The 19497-nt window shown below is 38.3% G+C and overlaps 3 protein-coding genes and 1 long non-coding RNA gene across 8 annotated transcripts; 2 read left to right on the top strand and 2 right to left on the bottom strand.

The window, feature by feature from the left end:
• Positions 1-2430: 2430 nt before the first annotated feature.
• LOC133708812 (geraniol 8-hydroxylase-like) lies at positions 2431-4534 on the bottom strand. The gene is made up of 2 exons (XM_062134342.1): positions 3477-4534; positions 2431-3184 (listed from the first exon to the last, which is right to left on the bottom strand). The coding sequence occupies exons 1-2, from the start codon at positions 4371-4373 to the stop codon at positions 2573-2575; spliced, it is 1509 nt and encodes a 502-aa protein (XP_061990326.1). The 5' UTR covers positions 4374-4534; the 3' UTR covers positions 2431-2572.
• A 565-nt stretch (positions 4535-5099) lies between these two features.
• Positions 5100-6155, top strand: LOC133708814 (uncharacterized). Its single transcript, XR_009846105.1, has 3 exons — positions 5100-5595; positions 5766-5835; positions 5937-6155. It is a non-coding gene; the product is annotated as an uncharacterized LOC133708814 (long non-coding RNA).
• A 1875-nt stretch (positions 6156-8030) lies between these two features.
• Positions 8031-9614, bottom strand: LOC133708813 (uncharacterized). Its single transcript, XM_062134343.1, has 2 exons — positions 9507-9614; positions 8031-9277 (listed from the first exon to the last, which is right to left on the bottom strand). The coding sequence occupies exons 1-2, from the start codon at positions 9534-9536 to the stop codon at positions 8339-8341; spliced, it is 969 nt and encodes a 322-aa protein (XP_061990327.1). The 5' UTR covers positions 9537-9614; the 3' UTR covers positions 8031-8338.
• A 219-nt stretch (positions 9615-9833) lies between these two features.
• Positions 9834-12786, top strand: LOC133710478 (OVARIAN TUMOR DOMAIN-containing deubiquitinating enzyme 4-like). 5 transcript variants are annotated; one of them, XM_062136550.1, is made up of 6 exons: positions 9961-10086; positions 11017-11138; positions 11526-11566; positions 11863-11961; positions 12279-12449; positions 12654-12786. In XM_062136550.1, exons 1-6 carry the CDS (start codon positions 10062-10064, stop codon positions 12682-12684), a joined length of 489 nt encoding a protein of 162 aa, XP_061992534.1. In that variant the 5' UTR covers positions 9961-10061; the 3' UTR covers positions 12685-12786. The 5 variants fall into 5 exon arrangements, with proteins under 5 accessions (XP_061992536.1, XP_061992532.1, XP_061992534.1 ...); XM_062136551.1 differs by lacking the exon at positions 9961-10086 and adding an exon at positions 10119-10320; XM_062136549.1 differs by lacking the exon at positions 9961-10086 and adding an exon at positions 10327-10559.
• Positions 12787-19497: the final 6711 nt, after the last annotated feature.

Here is a 19497-nt window from a genome sequence, read left to right as displayed (position 1 = left end):
CTCTGCAACGTCGACGGTGAGGTTCTGAGGGAGAACGTAGGAAAAGAACTTGGAGACTGCGGTGTTGATCGACAACTGTTTGATTTGGAGCTAGACTTGGAGGACGGAACCGTGGAGGGAGGGAGTCGTCGAGGAGCCTGAGACGGAGATGTGGTCGGTGGAGTTGAGAGGAAGAGGAAAGAGTCGGAGATCCAGTTCAAGTCGGCGTCGTGCGTCGGAGATCTAGTTCTTGCATCGGAGATCCAGTCGTGAAACGACGTCGTGCGTCGGAGATCCAGTCGGCGTTGTGCGTCGGAGATTCAACTCCTGTTCCGGTCGCGGACGTGATGGTGGAAAGAGGGAGTACATCGCCGGCGAGAGAGAAACAGAGTATTTCACCGGTGAGAGAGAAAGGGAGGAGAGAGAGTGATTAATCTTAGAGGATTTCGTCGGGGGGAGAGAGAGGAGGGAGTGATTAATTTAATTTAAAGCAGTTAGTTATCTTAGATAGAAGGGTAGAATCGTCAGGGTCAGAGAAATTTAAGGATGCAAGTGGCCTTATATGTACAAGAAAAACTAGATGGCCTTATAGCTAATTAAAGTTTCAAAATGACACTTATGTATAATTTTCTATTTCTTTTATTTTATGTAATTTGGAGAATACATCATTAAAGATAGCTTATAGACATTTTTTTTCTAATTTTTTTTTTTTTCGGCCCCCTCAAAGACATCCTTCAAGTTCCGCCACTGAGAACAACACTGTTTTACTGTTCCTAAGAAGAGGCGGAAAAGCCGCTTCTGTCCTCACTGTTTGAAGAGAATATCAAGTTGGTGGAAAAGTCGTTTTCGTCCTTGCTTTTGTCAGTGTTGGATAGGCATACGGATCGGGTCGTTTTCGTCCTTGCATTTCTCAGTCTTGGATAGGCATAACGATTGGGGCTGGGATTCAGTGGTTTACATCGATCAAGATCAAAAAGCGAAAGAAAGAAGAGAGAAGAAAGAAGAGAACGGCTGCAAGGTATTGGAAGATTAAACAAGAGAGCAGAGAGAAAGAGGAAATTAAGGAGAAGATCTATTGCAAGGTATGTGGTTTGAATCGTTCTGTGATTTTTGTTGTTGGATTTTTTCTTCTTCTTCTTTTGTTTTTGAGGGGGATGATGGTTTTGGGTAAAGAGTAGAGGAAAGGATATAGGTGTTATCATTTATCTACCCAGAAAAGGCAATCGTCGTCCATTGCTTTTCAGTAAACTGCTCTTAATTGCTTCTTTGATTTGCTTCTGTGTTTGATTTGTAATCCTATTTCGTATTGGCATTCTTATGCCTTAGTTTTTCCTTAAAGCCAATCTAACTGTGTGTTTAATTCCCACAGCATTTTATCATCAGATATTCGCCAAGACGTTAGCGCATTTCTTTCAATCCAAGTTTATTTAGGAGGAGGTGCTGATAAGAGTTAAAGCTTTTAACAAAGTCAAAGGCTCAGTTAGTCAACATTTCTTCATTATGAAGCTTTCTCATCAGAATGCATTGCCACATGACAAATCTGGAAAATCAGTTTTTTTTTTTTTTTTAATGACTCTAGAAAATCAGTTAGAAGTTTGTTTTGTGTGGCTTGCTTGCAGAGATGTATAGGAAAACACTTTGTTCCTCTTCTTTTTAGCTTTTTTTTCGAGTCTCTTTCTTGATTCTTTCTGTAACAAATTGGGGAAAATTTCGCAAACAGTACACCAAGTAAAGGCCACTAATAATTCTTATACATAAAGTTCCAAACCAAATATTTCGGTACATGAAATCTGAAACTCGACCCACTATCAGTACACGACGTCAATTTTTGACACTAAAATGTCCATTATGCCCTCAGTTCTTTTTTTTTTTTAATAAATTTTTTTTTCTGTTATTTTTTTTTTCCTTCGTTTTTTCTGTTATTTTTTTTCCTTCGTTTTTATCTCTTTCTTCTTCCTTCTTCCGAGCTCACTCCCTCGCTTCCAACACCGCCTTCCTCACCTCCACGCTCACTCCCTCGCTTCCAACGCCGCCCTTGCCCTCCAATTGGTGAGATTTATGGTCCTACAGCTTATATTTGTAACTCAGCCAATATTTAGTCATGTGAAAAGAAAGAAAGAGATAAAAACGAAGGAAGAAAAAAAAATAACAGAAAAAAAAATTTATTAAAAAAAAAAAAACTGAGGGCATAATGGACATTTTGGTGTCAAAAATTGACGTCGTGTACTGATAGTGGTCGAGTTTCAGATTTCGTGTACCAAAATGTTTAGTTTGGAACTTTATGTATAAGAATTATTAGTGGCCTTTACTTGGTGTACTGTTTGCGAAATTTTCCCTAACAAATATGTCAAAAGCTCCGGTGCCTTTCATGGCCTCTATAATGTGATTCAATTTTGAAGTTTTGATGAATAATTTATCTGTTCATCTGTATTTCTTATGAAGATACACACATCTCTTTACACCAGTCCCTCTTATTGTGGGTTGGGATTGAATTTACATTACAATTAAACATCATTATTCTACCACTCTTACAAGCATGACTTAAAACTCACGACCTTTGAATTTTAGTATCCAATAAATAGGTGCTGCTCTTCTATGACTTCTTGGGCACAGCTCTGAGAGGCTGAGCCTTTTGTAAGGTGAGGCCAAACTTCTCTTCCATGTTCGTAGTATCGGGGAAGACTCCATTTTCAAGCTTCCAGTCAAAGTTGTTAAGTAGTGAACCCAACATCAAGTGTAACATTCTTATTGCCAGTGGTAGTCCAGGACATATTCTTCTCCCACCACCAAATGGAATAAGCTCAAAGTTTTTTCCCGTAACATCAATTTGGTTGTCTAATCCCAAGAACCTCTCTGGCTTAAACAAGTTTGGGTTTTCCCAAGTAAGGGGGTCTCTGCCTATGGCCCAAACATTGATTAGAACTTGTGCATCCTTCGGGATTACATACCCTCCAATTTCTGTGTTAGCTCCTGCTTTTCGGGGGAGTAGAAATGGAAATACTGGGTGAAGCCGAAATGTTTCTTTGATTATTGCTTGTAAGTAAGGGAGTCGAACAATGTCTGATTCCTCAACTAGCTTGCCTTTTCCAATCACTTGATTGAGTTCCGCTTGAGCTTTGGAGAGGACTTCTGGGTTGCATAATAGCTCAGCCATTGCCCATTCCACTGTGGCTGAAGTTGTCTCTGTGCCAGCAACAAACAGGTCCTATATGTATAGTTGATATATATTGTAATTATTAAATCAATCCATCACAACCCAATATTGTGATCATAAACTTGGAAGGTGAAGTATGCTTCACTCACTAATGAACTGCTCTCTATAAGTATTCATTTATCAATCTGCCTAACTTAAAATTCACCTTTCTATTTTTAACAACTAAGAACCTGGTATTAATTTGTACCGACATATTGCTTTAATTTGTAGTAGAATTTAGTGATCGATAAAATTATTGGAGCAATAATTAAAAAGAAAAACAAAAAGAGTAAGAGTGACTAACCACAAACAAATGTTGGGTTTCCGGAATATCCATATCCTCTCTTTTCACTTCACTGATGTTTAAAAGTGTATCCAACATATCATTAGTTGTGATATAATTGCCCCCTTTTCTTGATTCCAACCTTTGATGGATCATTCGATCAAAGATGAGTATCGTCTTCCGGAAGTAGTTCGTTGCGCGCTGGTTTATGCCTTGTGGGTCAAGCTTCCTTAGCAAAGGAAAATAGTCCACCAAGTTTGGTTTCCCTACCTCTTCCATCAGACCCCAAAAAGTCTCCTTGAACTCCCTAGCTGTCTGGCAACTCGGGTCAGCTAAATCCACAGAGAAGACAGTCTGCGACAACAAATTGAGTGCGGTTGTAAAAGCAGCCCTTCCGACATCTACTGCCTCACCGGCCCTTATGCTTTCATTGACATCATCCATGAGCTTTTGCACCTTTACGCGCCGGTTGGCGTGGTTGGCATCAAGAACTTTGGGGCCTAACAATTGCAAGTTGAATATTGTGCGAAGATTCCTCCATCTTGCTGATACAGGAAGCCACGCCAAACTGTAGTCGGCGTGCTTGCAGGCGTGGATTGCATCTGGAAGGGTTCGGTTGCAGAAGACTTGGTCATGAATTCGGAGGATTTCTTTGGCTAGAGTTGGCGAAGAAACTACAACAGTGGTTAATTGGCCTAGTTGCAAACTATTAATGGGGCCATAGCGTTGGGAAAGCTTGGTAAGAGAGACATGTGGTTTGTCTCCAAGCTCAAACAGATTCCCAATCAATGGAAATGGCTTTGGTCCTGGAGGAAGCCTAGTTCTTGAAATTTCTTTGCCTCTTCTTGCAAAGAAATACAAGGCTTGGATGGTGGTCCAGGCAAAACAAAGGCATATCATACAACTCAAGAGATCCATATTTATCTTTTCTCTAACTAGCTTGCAGACTCATGAAAGACGCACATGAATCACTGTAACTGTTTTTTTTTTCTTAGGAGAAGAAGAAGAAGGATGGTTGAGAACCTAATCATCAACCTATAAGGCTATATCCTTGAGTATAGGAATAATAATGAATGAAAGAGAAGTTTTTTTTTTTTTCGACTAGGGACTGAAAGAGAAGTTGAAACTCACAGAGACAACTAATGATCCACCAATTAATTAACATATAGTAAAAAGATCGGAAGGTCAATAATGACTATCATTGGCAATCAACCAACTACATTATCTCTGATTAAAAAAGATGAGTCGTTGGATATAAAATTTTAGCGGTAGTAGGACACGAAAGCTAGTATATTCTTGCCAAATTAATTGTGACTCGTTTATTTTTCAATTTTTTTTATAAATATTTTGGCCAAGTGCGACTCGTTTATTCAAAAGGTAAGAAATGCATCTTACATTAGTTAACCAAAAAAAAAAAAAAAGAGGAAAAAAAGAAAAAAAAAGGAAATAACAGGTTGGGCAGGACTCACCACAACACATGTGGGCAAAGGCCACACACGTATTGCCACATAATTAAAAAATTGTGGATATGGACCTCATACCCACCGCTATATCCAATGTTGGTGTCTATATCCTCCACCTACAAGCACAAAACATGGGTGCCTAATTATTTAATATTTATTTGGGTTTTCTTTTCTGTAGGCCCTAATCTTACAGAATTTTTTTCTCATTATCCCTTCTTTTTTCTCTTCGATCACGTCACGAACAGGGATGACCACACTCCATACCTTTAATTGATCAACACCCATATTTTCAGCCTCTCAGACTCTTATCTCTTTCTCTTCTTCTGGAAAAATAAACCATCTCTTTCTCTAGTCTCTCTCACTCTCTCTCTCTCTTGTCTTACATGATCAATTAACCTGGATAGTCTGAATCGTAAGGAATAGATCCCGGATCCCCCTATCAGATTCAACTCTGGTCTATCAATTTAACCTACCCTCTATTTTTGAATTAGGGATTGTGATTTCTTATGCGATTGTGGTTTTTCTTTGCAGCAAGGGATTGAAGAGATTTCATACTGTGTTCGTGGAGAGCGAGGTTGCGAATCACCTCGGATGAAAGAAGCCATCGACCATTAAAACTCGTTCCTCGTGCTTCAACCCGAGACCATGGAGAAGCGCTCCAGCGACAACACAATCAGGTACCATTTTAGTGTTTGTTATTTTATTTTCTTTGATGGCTCTATTCGATATATATGCGAGAGAAAAATTGGATGATTTTTGTTGTCTATGGTTTTCCGGTTATAGCTTATTGATTGAATTTTGTATGGGTCTATGCCTATCATCTCTAATCCAAGATCTCCAATTTCAGCACTGAGTAGGAGGCTGAAACCATGGCAGTGATTGAACCCAAGAAGATCATCATTGAGATCCTGGTATCCGTGAGTTCTGTTCCTTGTTTGTTTCTTCAACACTAACTTGATCTATGGACCTGGACACTCAAAAGATTCAAGCTTTAAACATGGATTGCCTCTGTTTTCAGATTTCGGCCAAGTCAATTGCAGACTGAAGCTGCTCTATTTGCTTCCCCATGTACTCACCAACTTGATTTCAGCCATCCATCCCCAGAAAGTTGAAAAAAAATGAATAATATCAAGAATCTAATCAATTTCAATTTCGGAACTGCAAAGAAGCAATAGGACTCGATACTGGACCATGAATAGAAGCAATTGTTGACCGGAAAAAAAAAAAAAAAAAACAATTGAAACTCTGATTCCTACCAGTTGGTCCCACCATGTCAGAATTGCAAAAGAAGCCACGCACAACAAAACTGAGACAATTAAGGAGAAAGCAACCCCTCTACGGCGCACTGACCCAAAAAAATGTGGCTGCAGCGTGGCAATGGGTAATAGACACGCACATGTGTGTCCTTTGGCCCAAATATGTCACGAATGTGTATGTGACCATTGCCAATAATTGTAGTAGTGACTTAGGTACTCAATTAAGGCAAGCTCTTAAATTCTAGCTACTCATTTGGCCGGAACCGATCGAGAGTTTAATTAGATAGCACACTGACGTAGTTAACGTCTGCTGAACTGAATTGTTTAGTTATGAACCAACTGTTTTGCGGTTTTGCCTCTGTGGATCCTCTCCTAACCTCCTTATCTGCCTAATTAATCTACCTAAGCTTTCAACAACAAAGTGACACGTGTGGATTACTACATGGATCCGGATCCTCTTCTAACCTCCTATCTGCCTAACCTACCTAAGCTTTATACGTGTATAGGAGGCATCTAACGGCTCATTTCAATTTTTTTCCACTATACTTTTACTTTATTTTTTCAATAATCGTTCTCCTTTCACGACCAAGTACTGCTCCTTTATCTTCTTCAAACCCAAACCCAGGCTTTTTCAACCCTTGATCAGCGGCCTCTAAACTCATGGCCTTCTTCAAACCCAGCTGGTCTTTTCAACCCTCCATCATCTTCCTTTAAAATCATGGTCATAGCAGAGCTTATTTTCAATTGTTCCCTTCTTGATTTTGTCTCACTCTTGCCATTATTTTCCTTTGTTGTTCTTCTTTGACGTTTTTAATTGTAATTCAATAGTCAAAAGGGGTTGTATATTCATAGCCTACCCATCTCGAAAAACAGAGGATGATGAAATTGAAGCATAAAAAAGTTCATTCCATTAGAGAGAGAGAGAGAGAGAGATCTGTCAAAAAATTGAAAGAAAAATAGCATCGATTATGATGGAGGACGAAAGACCTTCGATCGTTGCTCCAAGCCTCCGAAGTGAGCTTTTCATTTGGCACCGAATTTCTTGTCGGTGGCACAAAGCAATTTGGATTGAGGGCGAAGCAGGGCGAATCAGAGTAGATGGAAAAAGGCAAAAAGCTCCGTTTAATACTTTAATGAGAGAGAGAGAGAGAGAGATCCTCATATGCCGCTCTCATGTGCTGATCTGAACCGTCCATTTTGAATGGACCAATTCACTTCTCCACCTCCCTCTGGTTCTCGATCTTTCTTTCTTCTCTCATCTGTCCTCCATTCACTTCTCCACCACAAGTAGTCCTCCAAATAAACATTAGCAGAAAGAAACAGAAAGATAGAGGAAGGAAAAGTACGTGAGACCCGAGGACCAGTCTTGGGTAAGAGCAAGAGAACTGAAACCCTAACCTGACCGGTGACCACACGTATCCATGTTGAGTCTGAAAGAAAATTTATTATTTCTTAAATAAAATTCTGATTTAAGAATCAACCCACATTTTATTATGATTCCCCAGATTTTCAGCCCTAGCTACTTTTCTCACATCCTTGAATTGAACCCTGCAAATGATGCTTCTCTTCTATAGATAGTAGCTTAGTTTGATTCAGATTTCAAATATGGTCTACATATATATAAGTAGACCTGACATGGAAACACACAAATTAACCTGACTGATTTGTACATGCATAAGAGGTTCACAAGCAAAATGATAGATATACTCGGCTCAGCGCTTATTGAGAATCAATCACATACTATATTCTTCTCCGACTTCTGGAATTTAGTTTGATCTTGTATGCGAGGAAATAATGAACAATTCCAACCATTGAATTTCTCAATGTATAGTTATCATACAGTTATCCAACCAAAATGATGCAAATCTCTATACCATAACATGGTATCCCACTCACTTCCAAAGGTTTAAAAATTTATACATTTGGACAGCTAAACCATAGTGCCATTTTTCACCTACATAATTTACATATTCTAAAACATATGATGATGTGTACATTTGTGTATGGAAACTTCCTAACAAAACCAGCAAAATATCTTTTCTTTTCAAGCATAATCTATACAACTTTTCAAGAACTTGAGATGCATTGCGTCTACTTACATGACTGAAGTTGCTATTCTTGAAAAGCTTCATAGAAAACTGTTATTCTTTCCTAGTTTTGTTAGTTAATAACCCCCGTGAAATGATAGCGACCGTGGCGCTTTTCCTTCGAAACTTCTCCTCCGGTTCATTAGCCATGCCGTGTCAAACAAGTCTAGGATATCACCCTGACCATTGCCTCCATTCTTAACATCAGCAGCAGCAGACTTCACTTCTTCCTTGTTGTAGTACTTCTCTTCTGTTTTACTGTGTATGCCGTTCGTTTTATACTTGTTTCCTTCTTTTTTACTTTCAGTCCCTTCTTTTTTACCCTTGGTTAGGGCTTCCTTGTAACTACCCTTCATAACAGCACCAAGAGGTGGAGTACTAGGATTACTCTTCATTTTATTATTAGCATCATGCTTTGAGGAATCTATAAGCTGCTCTGCAGCTCCATTAGCTTTAGCTGCAGCTTCTTCATTAGTATTGTGATGATGATTATTATTATCATTGCAGCTGGTATCAACTACAATCTCCTTCTCCCTCGCACCCTTTGACATTCTCCAGCAAGTTAGTGTACCACTAACAAAATTTAGCATCGTGATGGCACGAACCAATCCCCAATCTAAAACCGAACCTTGGTGAATAGAATGGATAGAAGAGGGGAGTTTATTCATTGCTTCATCTAATTTTTCGGGGAGGGTTTCTGCGACTTGGACAAAGTCATCAATCTTGTTAAACACGATGCTTGATGGAGGGTAAAATCTCTCTATCATGTTTTCAACAGCTAGTATTCGACCATCAATAAATGATAGGACTGCCATTATGATCCACTGATATTGCATGAAGATAATAATGGGGCTGGCAAATGTTGCAAATTTTGCTGCCACCTTTGCCATTACGCCTAAAGGGCCATGTATACCTTGGACTTTGGTGCAGGCTTTGTCAGCTATCACTAAAACGGAAACCGCACAAGTGTGCAATGGGCGTTTCCTACTCCTCATTTTGATTTGGGTTGTTGATTCCTGAGAAATTATAAAATTTGAAATCATGTGATATAAATAAAGTAAAAAATAATTGTCAGTATTCATATAGAACACACACATGTACTACGTAGTGCACAATGTTATATATCTTGCCAAATTCACATATTCACATAAAGTGATAAAACTCTGTGTCCATATTGCACAACCATGACATGATATATTGACAAAATGCTTAAGCAGAGTTGAAGATGGGATGAAAATTTTGTACCAGGGACGCAAGCGAAGCCCGGGAATCCATAAATTTTAATCATGAAAGCGGTATAATGATTTTCTCTTATATTTATTTGAGAGAGGAATTCCTAGCAGTGTCTAAATTTGAAGCACCTGATAATAGGAAGAAAAAATTGGTGGAAGCCTACCCTTATTTTCCTATTTCGGGGCTTCGGGCGGTGTCAGTTGAAAATGGGTGGGTCGTATTGATTTGAGCGGGAGAGCTCTCTTAGTGACTGACACGTGTTGCTCGTCCAAACGAAAACAGATCCTAGCCGTTGGTGGGTGAAACTTGAAACCTAAGAAAGCAAATTAGAGCATCGAATTCGATTCTATAATTTTGATGCTGGCTAATTTGGCATCGCACTTGAAGACCAAAAGCCGTGCACTTTGGAGGAATTGTTCTCACATCACTTGTGGGCTTATTCGACGGTTCGCAATCAGTTGCATATCAAAATCAAAATTACCAAGAAGCAAAGAAGGCATGGCATCAATTATTCGTTCTCATAAATTAGCATTTTTTTGTGACAACTTCTTATTTTGAATTCAAGCAATGCCAAATCCGGAAACTATGTTTGGTAACAAAAATCATGTTGTGTAATGTTCACTTTTCTTCATATATTTGGTGATGTTATGTATGAGAGATTCATTTCTTGCACAGAAGCACTCTACCTAATCTGGCTTTTGGCTCATCTTTTTCCCGCTTTATTCCTTGCCATTTTGTCGTTTTTATTGCTTCTATCAAGTTTTCCATCGATTTGTTGTTTCCCTTAAGGAGTCTTGTGCATTGGTTATTATGGATAATCACCAAGGTTTGATTTTGATGTTGTAAGACATACCGTTCATAATGCCTTATTAACTCAATTTTTTTATAAGCCTCTTCGACAATGGTTGTTTTGATTCTCAACGTGTAACTCACAAATTAAGAAGTTTTATGAATCGAAACACCGGTATGAGGCACCCGTTCTTGAATCGGTTGGAATGGAATGATGCATGAAAGCGTTCATAATAAGACGCTTACTGTCTGCTCTTGATTCAACACACTTCAGATGTAGAGTACGAGTAGATATATACTGTTTCCAGAAGTTCTTCCCGGCATATTGTTGTTGTTATTGTGTCTTCTTTTTTCTTTGCATAATTTTCTTTGGATGCTATTTTTGGGCTGCACCTGAAACTTATTGGTTCATTTCTATGGTTTAGTAATCTCTCTCCCTATTCTTCTTTTAATTCCTAATCTCGGTTTCTGATATGATGACTAAGCAAATGGTGTGTTAAAGACTTTTTTATTATGAAATCTGATCTTTGAGTAGTGTGTATTTTATTTTGATTCTAGATTTATATCTTCCAAGTAATTTGCTCAATTATTTTCATAATCAACATGAATATATTGATGGTAGAATTTGTCCTCTTAAGATTTCTTTAAGCTTATTTCTTGAACGGAATATATTTCTGTTGGAGCTGCAAGCATATAATGATCAATTGAATGACTTTATGGTTATTTTGTACAGGCATACGCGGAGATGGAAGGTGTTTGTTTCGATCTGTGGTTCATGGAGCTTGTCTAAGAGCAGGGAAGCCATCTCCAAGTGACAGCCATCAGAAAGAACTTGCAGATGAGCTTAGAGAGAAGGTACAAGATGAACTCAATTTTATATCCCCATGTTTGAACTTCTAACTTCTTATAAATTGATATCGAGCTAGTCATCTACGGATTGCATCAAGCACATCAACAAGAATTTGACTTATACCCGCTACGTACCAAGCATAGCTTGGTTCAATGATTGATTCCCGTGAACAAATGATGGTTGAGCTACTTGCAAAAATTTGAAAAGAGAGAAAATTGCTAGCTTTTGGATTGAAATTTGTCCCCATTCTTTGTTACAACTTATCCTGTATGCTTGTGTTTCCAGACATAGAGCTTCTTAATTATTTTCCGTGCTCGGAATTGTATCAGTTGTTTCCTTTCATTTGTCAAAGCACTCCCAACAGAATTGAAGCTGTTGTATGATTTGGACAGGTAGCAGATGAATTCATTAAGAGGAGGGCTGACACTGAATGGTAAAGATTCTTGAGATCTCTGGATTAGTTATGAACTTATGATTTTGCCAGTTACTTGGTAGAAAAGGCAACTAAGCGACTGCTTAATCTACGGACCTACGCCTTAATATATAGTACTACAATAGAGATGTGATTGATTGTGCTTCTTGTACTTCTCCTAAATATATCATTCTCCAAGCGAATGATGAGCTTCTTCCTCAACTGATAATCAGAAATAAGCCAGCTTCGATACTAATTTCCATCTTCTTCTTTTTTTTCCTTTTTTTTTTTTTTTTGGTATTTCGTTTCACTTGTAGGTTTCTTGAAGATGATTTTGAGAGATACGTTGTACAGATGCGGCAACCCCACATTTGGGGAGGCGAGCCTGAGTTGCTTATGTCCTCGCATGTCCTGCAGTAAGTTCACTCTTAACAACTTCTTTTGCTTCTTGGGGAATTCAATTATGGCAACCGAGTCACCAACTGAGTATCTATCTCAGCTGGATTGCTGTGGTTTCAGAGTCACCAGCTAACTATCTCAAAATATCCATGTCGAAAATTGTCAAATAGCAAAAATTAAAAACAAATTAAGTTGCCCTGTCTATTGCAAGTCCTAAAACATTTTACAAAATCTTGTGAAGTTGCTCAGATAACAATTTGTACAAGCTAAGAAAGTTTCTGATATACAAAGGCTCATATTATTTTAAAATGGTGATGCAATTTTCTACTTCTAGGATACCGATTACAGTTTATATGCGGGACAAGAATTCTAGGAGTCTCAGAATCATAGCTGAATATGGTAAAGAGTATGGTAAGGATAACCCTATCCGTGTACTTTATCATGGCTATGGACACTACGATGCATTGCGTGGTCCAAGTCCAACTACTGGTGCAGCGTCCAAGCAGTAAGATTTCTTGGTTCTTAACTTCTTATTAGTTATTATGTGTGTATTTCATTGAAAACTGTTATTATGTGTATTTCTTGGTCCTTACTCTTTTGTGTTTTCACCTTCTGGTCTTACTTTTGAAAACATCCTGCTTTGGTTTTACATCAAACACAAACAAGTTGCTCTTGCACTGACTATTCTTATGTGGTTATTGATTGGCAGGTTGAAACAAAGAACAGAGATGCAGTATTAGGGCTGTAGTCATAGTGAGAATCTTGAACTGTATTGCTTTGCTTATAGATTTGATCATCTGTTATGAATAAAATCGTTCAAAGATTAGATCGATTCCAATTCATCCCTCTTTTTTTTTTTTTTTTTTAATAAGCCAATTCATCCTTTACCGATGTTGACTCTGATGCTTCTCAAATTCAATTAGAGTTGAGCGAAAATTCTACGCTCCATATTACATAACATCATCTTATCCTAAGGCTCTAAGTTTTTAAGTAGATGATTAGGCTATATATAATTAGTAATTTATAATATTCAGTATAAAATTATAAATTAATTAAATTGTTTAATTATTTTCAAGGGGGAAAAAAAGGGTTTAAAAGTATAAACTAATCACTTCTCCTAGGTAATCATGATATCATATCATCGGTTACGGTTACTATTATATTTACACTGCTCGAGTGACATATGTAGCAGCGAAGCCTTTCGGCATCTAGTCACATCCTGGTTAACTTTCATTTTAGATGAGCTTATGCATCTTGTTATGTTTTATTGCTTTTTTTCGATGTTATTGCATCACTCTTATATACTCCTTAATTTTGTTTAGTCCCTGTACTATGCCTTCAAAATCGTTTCAGTCCCTGACATTTCAATTTAATCCGTAAAGTCCCTAGCCTCTTAATTTCACTCCAATAGGTCCGCTCCGTCCAATGGCTCCGTTAACTTGCTGACGTGGCACAAATTTAGATGCCAACTCAGCGCCATGTAAGCACAGTGAATGACAAAATGTCAAGAATAGCCCTGACTTTCCCCTTTAATTTTTTTTTTCTTCTCCATTTTCTTCTTGCTGCACCCTCTTTTCCCTCACGAGTTCTCTCTGTTCGAACTTCGAACCAAAAGAACAAAATATCTTCTTCCTCACACCGAATCTCCCAAAACCCAAATCTCGGTCGTTCTTCCCCTCCACCATTGCCACCTGATCGCTCTCTTTCCCCGCCCAAATCGACGACCATCACTTGCATGTCCTCCGGCACGCCGACATCAGCCACAGATCAGTTAATCTCAGTCGTAGGGTTGACTGAGAGGTTCACCGGAACGATGAAGTGGTTCAATGACCAGAAGGGGTTCAGCTTCATCATCCCGAAGAATGGCGGCGAGGATCTCTGCATCCACCTGTCTTCTATCTGAACCGAAGGATTTCGGACTGTCAGCGACGGCATCAGACGGTGGGGGGCTCTCTCTTTTCTCGGAACCAGGTCCAGCTGTCTAGCGACCTCCAGAACGACAACGTATTGTCGTGAGAGGAGGAGTTAGCGAAGGAGCCAGGTCGCTGCTGAAAATGAGATCCTCAAAACCGTCTGGTCGATCTCAACCTCAAAACCGACAACGCCAAACACAAGATCCTAGCCCCAGCTCCTCATCCTCAATCTCAATTCCCAAACCCTAACTCTCTATTCGACTAGAGACGCCAATTCGTACGGCAGTCCTAGGGTTGGGTATGTCCAGGAAGCTCTCAAAACTCCCCATCTCGTCCAGCCGCACTTTCTCCTCCGGCCAGGAAGATGGTGATGCTTATAATTATTAGCTTTGTTTTATCTTAATTGTAAGAGCTAGCTAGTTTAAGTTTTCATTTTTCGAATCAATTTTACATTAATTAGGAGGTCAATTTCTCGATCAATTTTACATTTGCTTCGGCTTTAGTGTTTTCTTTTGGTGTTCCGGCGAGATGACGGTTTGGTTTGGTGCATTTGCGATTTGTGGTTTAAAAGGTGGGGTATTTTGATTTTGTATTGATGGAGGAGCAATTCGTACTGAGAGTTCCACATTCTGTTGTAGAGTTTGGATTGTGGGCTTGGTGGTGGTGGTGGAGAGTTTTAGAGTTTTTTTAGTCGGAATGGAATTTTGGAGCTGATCGATGGTGAGCAGAGGATGGATTGTGGGCTTGGTGGTGATGGTGGAGAGTTTTAGAGTTTTTTAGTCGAAATGGAATTTTGGAGCTGATTGATGGTGAGCAGAGGAGGAAAGGAGTAAAGAATTAAGGTTCATGGTGGTGGTTGGGCTCGGAGAGAGAGCTCGGTGGTGGTTATGGTGGTAGTGGTGGTGATTTTCTTATGCTTTGGATTTTGGATGTGAAGAAGAAGAAGAAGAAGAAGAATGGGGAGAAATGGAAGAGGGTAAATTGGACAATTTTCCAATGACGTGGCATGCAAATAGCTGAGGTGGCGTGGAATTGATGGCCTCGTCAGCATCTTAACGGCAGATTTGGATGGAACCCTAACGGAGCGGACCTATTGGAGTGAAATTAAGAGGTCAGGGACTTTACGGATTAAATTGAAATGTGAGGGACTGAAACGATTTTGGAGGCATAGTACAAGGACTAAACAAAATTTAATCCTTTCATTTAATACAGATTGTCGTCTTTCTATTAAAAATAAAATAAATAAAAACTACACAATTCACGCCCTGCGAAAGTTGGACCCCATCACTTTCACACCAAAAAAAAAAAAAAAAAAGGTTTCTCAAAGACCATGATTTCTATTCAAAATTGTGGACTATAGCATACGATTTTTGGTCAAAATTGCATGTCCTTATTTTCTTACCAAAAATTTTCTATATTCAAATAATGGTTTTTAAACACTTATTTAACTGACAAAAGTGAAAAATCACAATGCAAATTCTTTCTGAAAAAAGTCAGAAAATAATAAAAAATTGTTCTAAGTTTTGGTGTTCCGTTAATTGGAAAACATTATATAAATCATGCTCTAAAAATAGTGAGCTTATGGTGCAAGAGAATCTTTAGAAAATATATTATTAACAAACTTTAACATGTCTCGGCGTTACTATTGCATTCCACGGGTGCTCCCATGCATGTCAACTCCCTATGCGTCAAACCATGTAAAACCCTATTTCTATTCCAATCATCATATTTCTTAATCTCACCATTGGTATTTGACCAAAAAAAATAGCTCACTATTGGTACAACATGATCTTTTAGAATGTGTTCCAATTGACAAGATACCAAAATTTCTAACAAATTTTTCTTTTTTGTGATTTTTAAAAAGTCGGAAAGCAAGAAAATTTATGGAAAAAATGAATTCGTTCAACATTTTAGTGTTCCGCAAGTTCATATATATTTTAAAAGTCACGCTAGCTCTTATACGAATACTAAGCTCATGACTTGAAGTTTTTTTCAAATGACACTTTAAATTCAGAAGGTAACTTTATCGCACGTCGAATCATGTCAATCCTTATTTTTGTTTAAATTCTTCATGTCATGAACTCATTTTTATTTTTTTATTTAGTTGAACAATTATTAATTACATATCATTTTGCCCCAACCAAATAAGAATTTGTCAACTATGTAATATACGTAAAAACCATACCCTGTTTTTATTTTTATTTTTGATTGAACAATCATTAATTGCATTTCACAATCTAAATATATATTTTGTTTAACAACTTACCTATTCATCCATTATTATTATTTGATTTAAACACAGCACACTAAAATTTGATGCATGAATGAACTTGGAGCACTAGAGCCATTCTCTCAAGAGTTCCATGGATGTCTTAATTGTGCAGGCCCTTGGATTTGGACCTCATGGATCATCGTCCTCATGCCATTGATCGTTGAGTTATTTTCATAAGGGAAAATTTTAGAAACAGTACATAATTTTTTTGCCACTATAGTTAAACTTTCTAAACTTAGATAAATAACATATCGGTATTTGGACTAACAAACCTGACTCAATTATGATATATGTCATCAATGACACCGTTAACCTTATGTCATTATCTATTTTTCAAAAGGTAGTTTGGTATTTTCATAGTCTCTCTCTCACAGAGCAATTCAACCATGACCCGGCTCGATTGAACGAGGCAAAAACATCGACCTCAGCAGCAACGTCACCGTCGGTTGCGCTAGAGAGGCAATGCAAGGGGATGCGAGGTGGAAGAGGCCAAAGTAGCTGTCGATTACGGCATAGATGGAATCGTAGTCGAGGAGGTCGATTTGGAAGAGGAGGAGGCGTGTCGGGGCTCCTTCTAGGTCTTCCAGATACTTCTTCTCATCCTCGTCCTCTACAAGAACAACAATTTTGAGAGGATGGAGAGTGGGCCAACATGCATGTGGGCAACACCAGCAGTAAGAGACCGAAGCAATCAGTCAGTCCTCACCTACAACATTATTATTCTCACTCTCTCTTACTCTCTCACTCACTAGCTCTTTGATAACACCCACCTTTCTTTAGCGCCCGCCCTTCCGATTTGGGGCTGATTGTGTTCAAGGTCGGGCTGCTAGACCCAGAGGCCAAGCTCAGTTCGTGGAACGAATAGGATGATAGTCCTTGCAATTGGGTCGGTGTTAAATGCAATTGGAGGGGATTGGGTTTTTTGGTCGTAGAAAATATTGATTTTGAGGTGTAGATGAGGGAGATTAGATGGGTTTATGAGTTGGAGGTGAAGAAGCTCTTAGCTCCTGTGGCTTCCATCACCATCTCTCTGATTTTGGAAAAATGGAAGAGAGAGAACTGACTGTGTGTAGAGAGAAGAGAAGAGACAAGGCTACTCTTAAAAATATGCCAAGTGGCATGCTTACTAACGGAGTCGTTAACGATAGGCACCATAATTGGGTCAGAATTGCTAGTTCAGGTACTGTTTGCCTCAAAATCGTCTCGGCCGAAATGAGGGCTGAGGGACCTGTGGTTGAATCGTCCTTCTGAAATTGCGCTGGCGTGCCGACTCGCGACAGAATAGCCGAGCGAGGTTCAGATCTGATTTGCGCTTGTATCTGACTTCCTATCAAATGATTGTAGGCCGAGGAAGGAACCCTCTTGGTCGTTAGGTTCTAATGCCTATGTTGCAAGGACTTCGGTTAGGCGTCAATCCTGACCGAGATCTTCTATCACGTTCACTTCTTGGGTAAACTCAAAGGTTCGGGTAACAAGCGAGATGTCTATCGGGGTGAAGGTATTCGCAAATCACGGTGAAGACAAAGGTGAAGTGAACTCGGTTGTCCAAGCGTTGAGAGATGATATGTGTGTGAATAGCGAATCGCATCGATCCAATCCGGACTGGCCGAAAGAGATCAATGAACGATAATTCTACGTTACGACCTACTCCTAAGTGCAAAAAGTAAAGTGCATATAAAGTAAATGAACAAGAAAGTAAAGTGCTTGAATGTAAAGTATTGAATTGAAACTAACGGGAGTGTATTGTATATGGAATTAGTGGAACTTTTTATGAAATCTACGGAATTTAAAAGTCTGGGTGTATTCAATATAGACTTTTAGCAGTTCATAAAAGTCTTGGGGTATTCGATTAGGATTTTTAAAGACTTTATGAATTCCACCAAAATCTAGGGGCATTCAATTAGGACTTTTAAAAATGAATAAAAGTTCAGAGGTATTCAAAATTTCATTCATACTTATGGAATTAGAAAATCAAGGATAATCATAGACTTTGTAGTGTTAACTATACATACCAAATTCCAATAATTTTCTAGCCACCAGACCAAAGATTTGAAAAAGTCTATCAAAGATTTTTTTATTTTATTTTTATTTTTAAATCTATCAAAGTTCTCTCTCTGTGCGCTAAGGTTGGTTATCTATCATCTCTCTTTCTTGTTTCTTCTGATCTTTTCTCTAATCTTTCATGATATCAATAGTTTTTGATACCCAACATGTTCATTGTAGTTGTTGAATGTGATTTTTTTTTTTTTTGTTCAATTGTGATACTTGGAACCCTAGTAGCAATAAAAAATGATTTATGAAACCCTAAGACCCGAATATTGTGGTCTACCCCTAAAACCTTGAATAGTGTTGCTATAAAATACTAGATTTTGTCTTATTAATTAATTATTCTCATCGATTTGAATTTATATCATGGTTCAAGGAAAGCTTGAACAATTGAATTTCGATTGATTTATTATAGATCAAGACATTGATCAATATTTTTATGATATATGTTAATAGGTGAAAACTGAAAACAAAATTGATGAGAATAATTAACCATAAGCATCTAGTGATATGTATTGTATCTTTAAGTTGATTGGGAGATTAGAAATGAGAACAAACTAGCTAGACAGAGTAATAATCATTCATTTGAGTCAAGTTATACAGTTATACTAGAAGATACTTGACCATTGAAGAGGTAACGAGTTATTATCTTGCTTTGCATTTGGATTGCATTGGTTGTGTTCTTTGTTTTTTATTTTTATTTACAAGAGAAAAGTTTGTGAGTAAAAGTTGTATATTGATTTGTTTGTGTGGTGCATGACCTTTTACAATGAGTTTAAAGCTCCTATATATACAGATCAAAACCTAGGCTAACTTGCTCTCTAAGACGTGGAATTCAAGTAGGATTCATCTTCCTTTTAAGATTGATTCGTCCATAAATGTTATGATTCAGCTGATATCTAGAATCTTCACAATTGAAATCCTTAATTGATTTGAACTCTTTCCTTGTGAGGACTTCTTCCTTGAACGGACTCCTCAGCCGATGTTTGTCAGTAGGGCTTGGTCGAGCATATCTAAGCTCCTTCTCGGCCCATCTGCGCAGTCACTCATTTAAACTTGGATTTCCCAATCATGTAACCGTGTGATCCACTTTCATCATCTTTTAGGTTGTTCGACCCAAAATCTCAAACCTCGGCCGAGTGATTGAACGATGTCTTTATCTCAGACTCAAAACTCTAATCTCGATCGAGTGACCGAGAAACTCTTATTTCGGTCAATACCTTCATTTCGGTCGTATGACCTAAACTCTATATTCTCGGTCGACCTAATGCTTATTTGACTAATTTTCTCATCTCAACGCAATGGCCAATTAATTTCATTCT

The sequence above is a fragment of the Rosa rugosa genome, chromosome 5 (genome assembly GCF_958449725.1).
Source record: "Rosa rugosa chromosome 5, drRosRugo1.1, whole genome shotgun sequence".
In the NCBI taxonomy this organism is placed as follows: domain Eukaryota; kingdom Viridiplantae; phylum Streptophyta; class Magnoliopsida; order Rosales; family Rosaceae; genus Rosa; species Rosa rugosa.
Note: the sequence above shows the minus strand (reverse complement) of the source record. Positions and strands in the feature narration are given on the sequence as shown.

Coding starts and splice junctions, on each gene's coding strand:
- LOC133708813 (XM_062134343.1), bottom strand. CDS start 9,536: ATGGATTCCCGGGCTTCGCTTGCGTCCCTG. Junction 9,278..9,506: donor GGGCTTCGCTTGCGTCCCTG/GTACAAAATTTT, acceptor ATAATTTCTCAG/GAATCAACAACCCAAATCAA.
- LOC133708812 (XM_062134342.1), bottom strand. CDS start 4,373: ATGGATCTCTTGAGTTGTATGATATGCCTTTGTTTTGCCTGGACCACC. Junction 3,185..3,476: donor AAACCCAACATTTGTTTGTG/GTTAGTCACTCT, acceptor CTATACATATAG/GACCTGTTTGTTGCTGGCAC.
- LOC133710478 (XM_062136548.1), top strand. CDS start 9,852: ATGCTGGCTAATTTGGCATCGCACTTGAAGACCAAAAGCCGTGCACTT. Junction 9,991..11,016: donor ATTACCAAGAAGCAAAGAAG/GCATGGCATCAA, acceptor TATTTTGTACAG/GCATACGCGGAGATGGAAGG. Junction 11,139..11,525: donor CAGATGAGCTTAGAGAGAAG/GTACAAGATGAA, acceptor TGATTTGGACAG/GTAGCAGATGAATTCATTAA.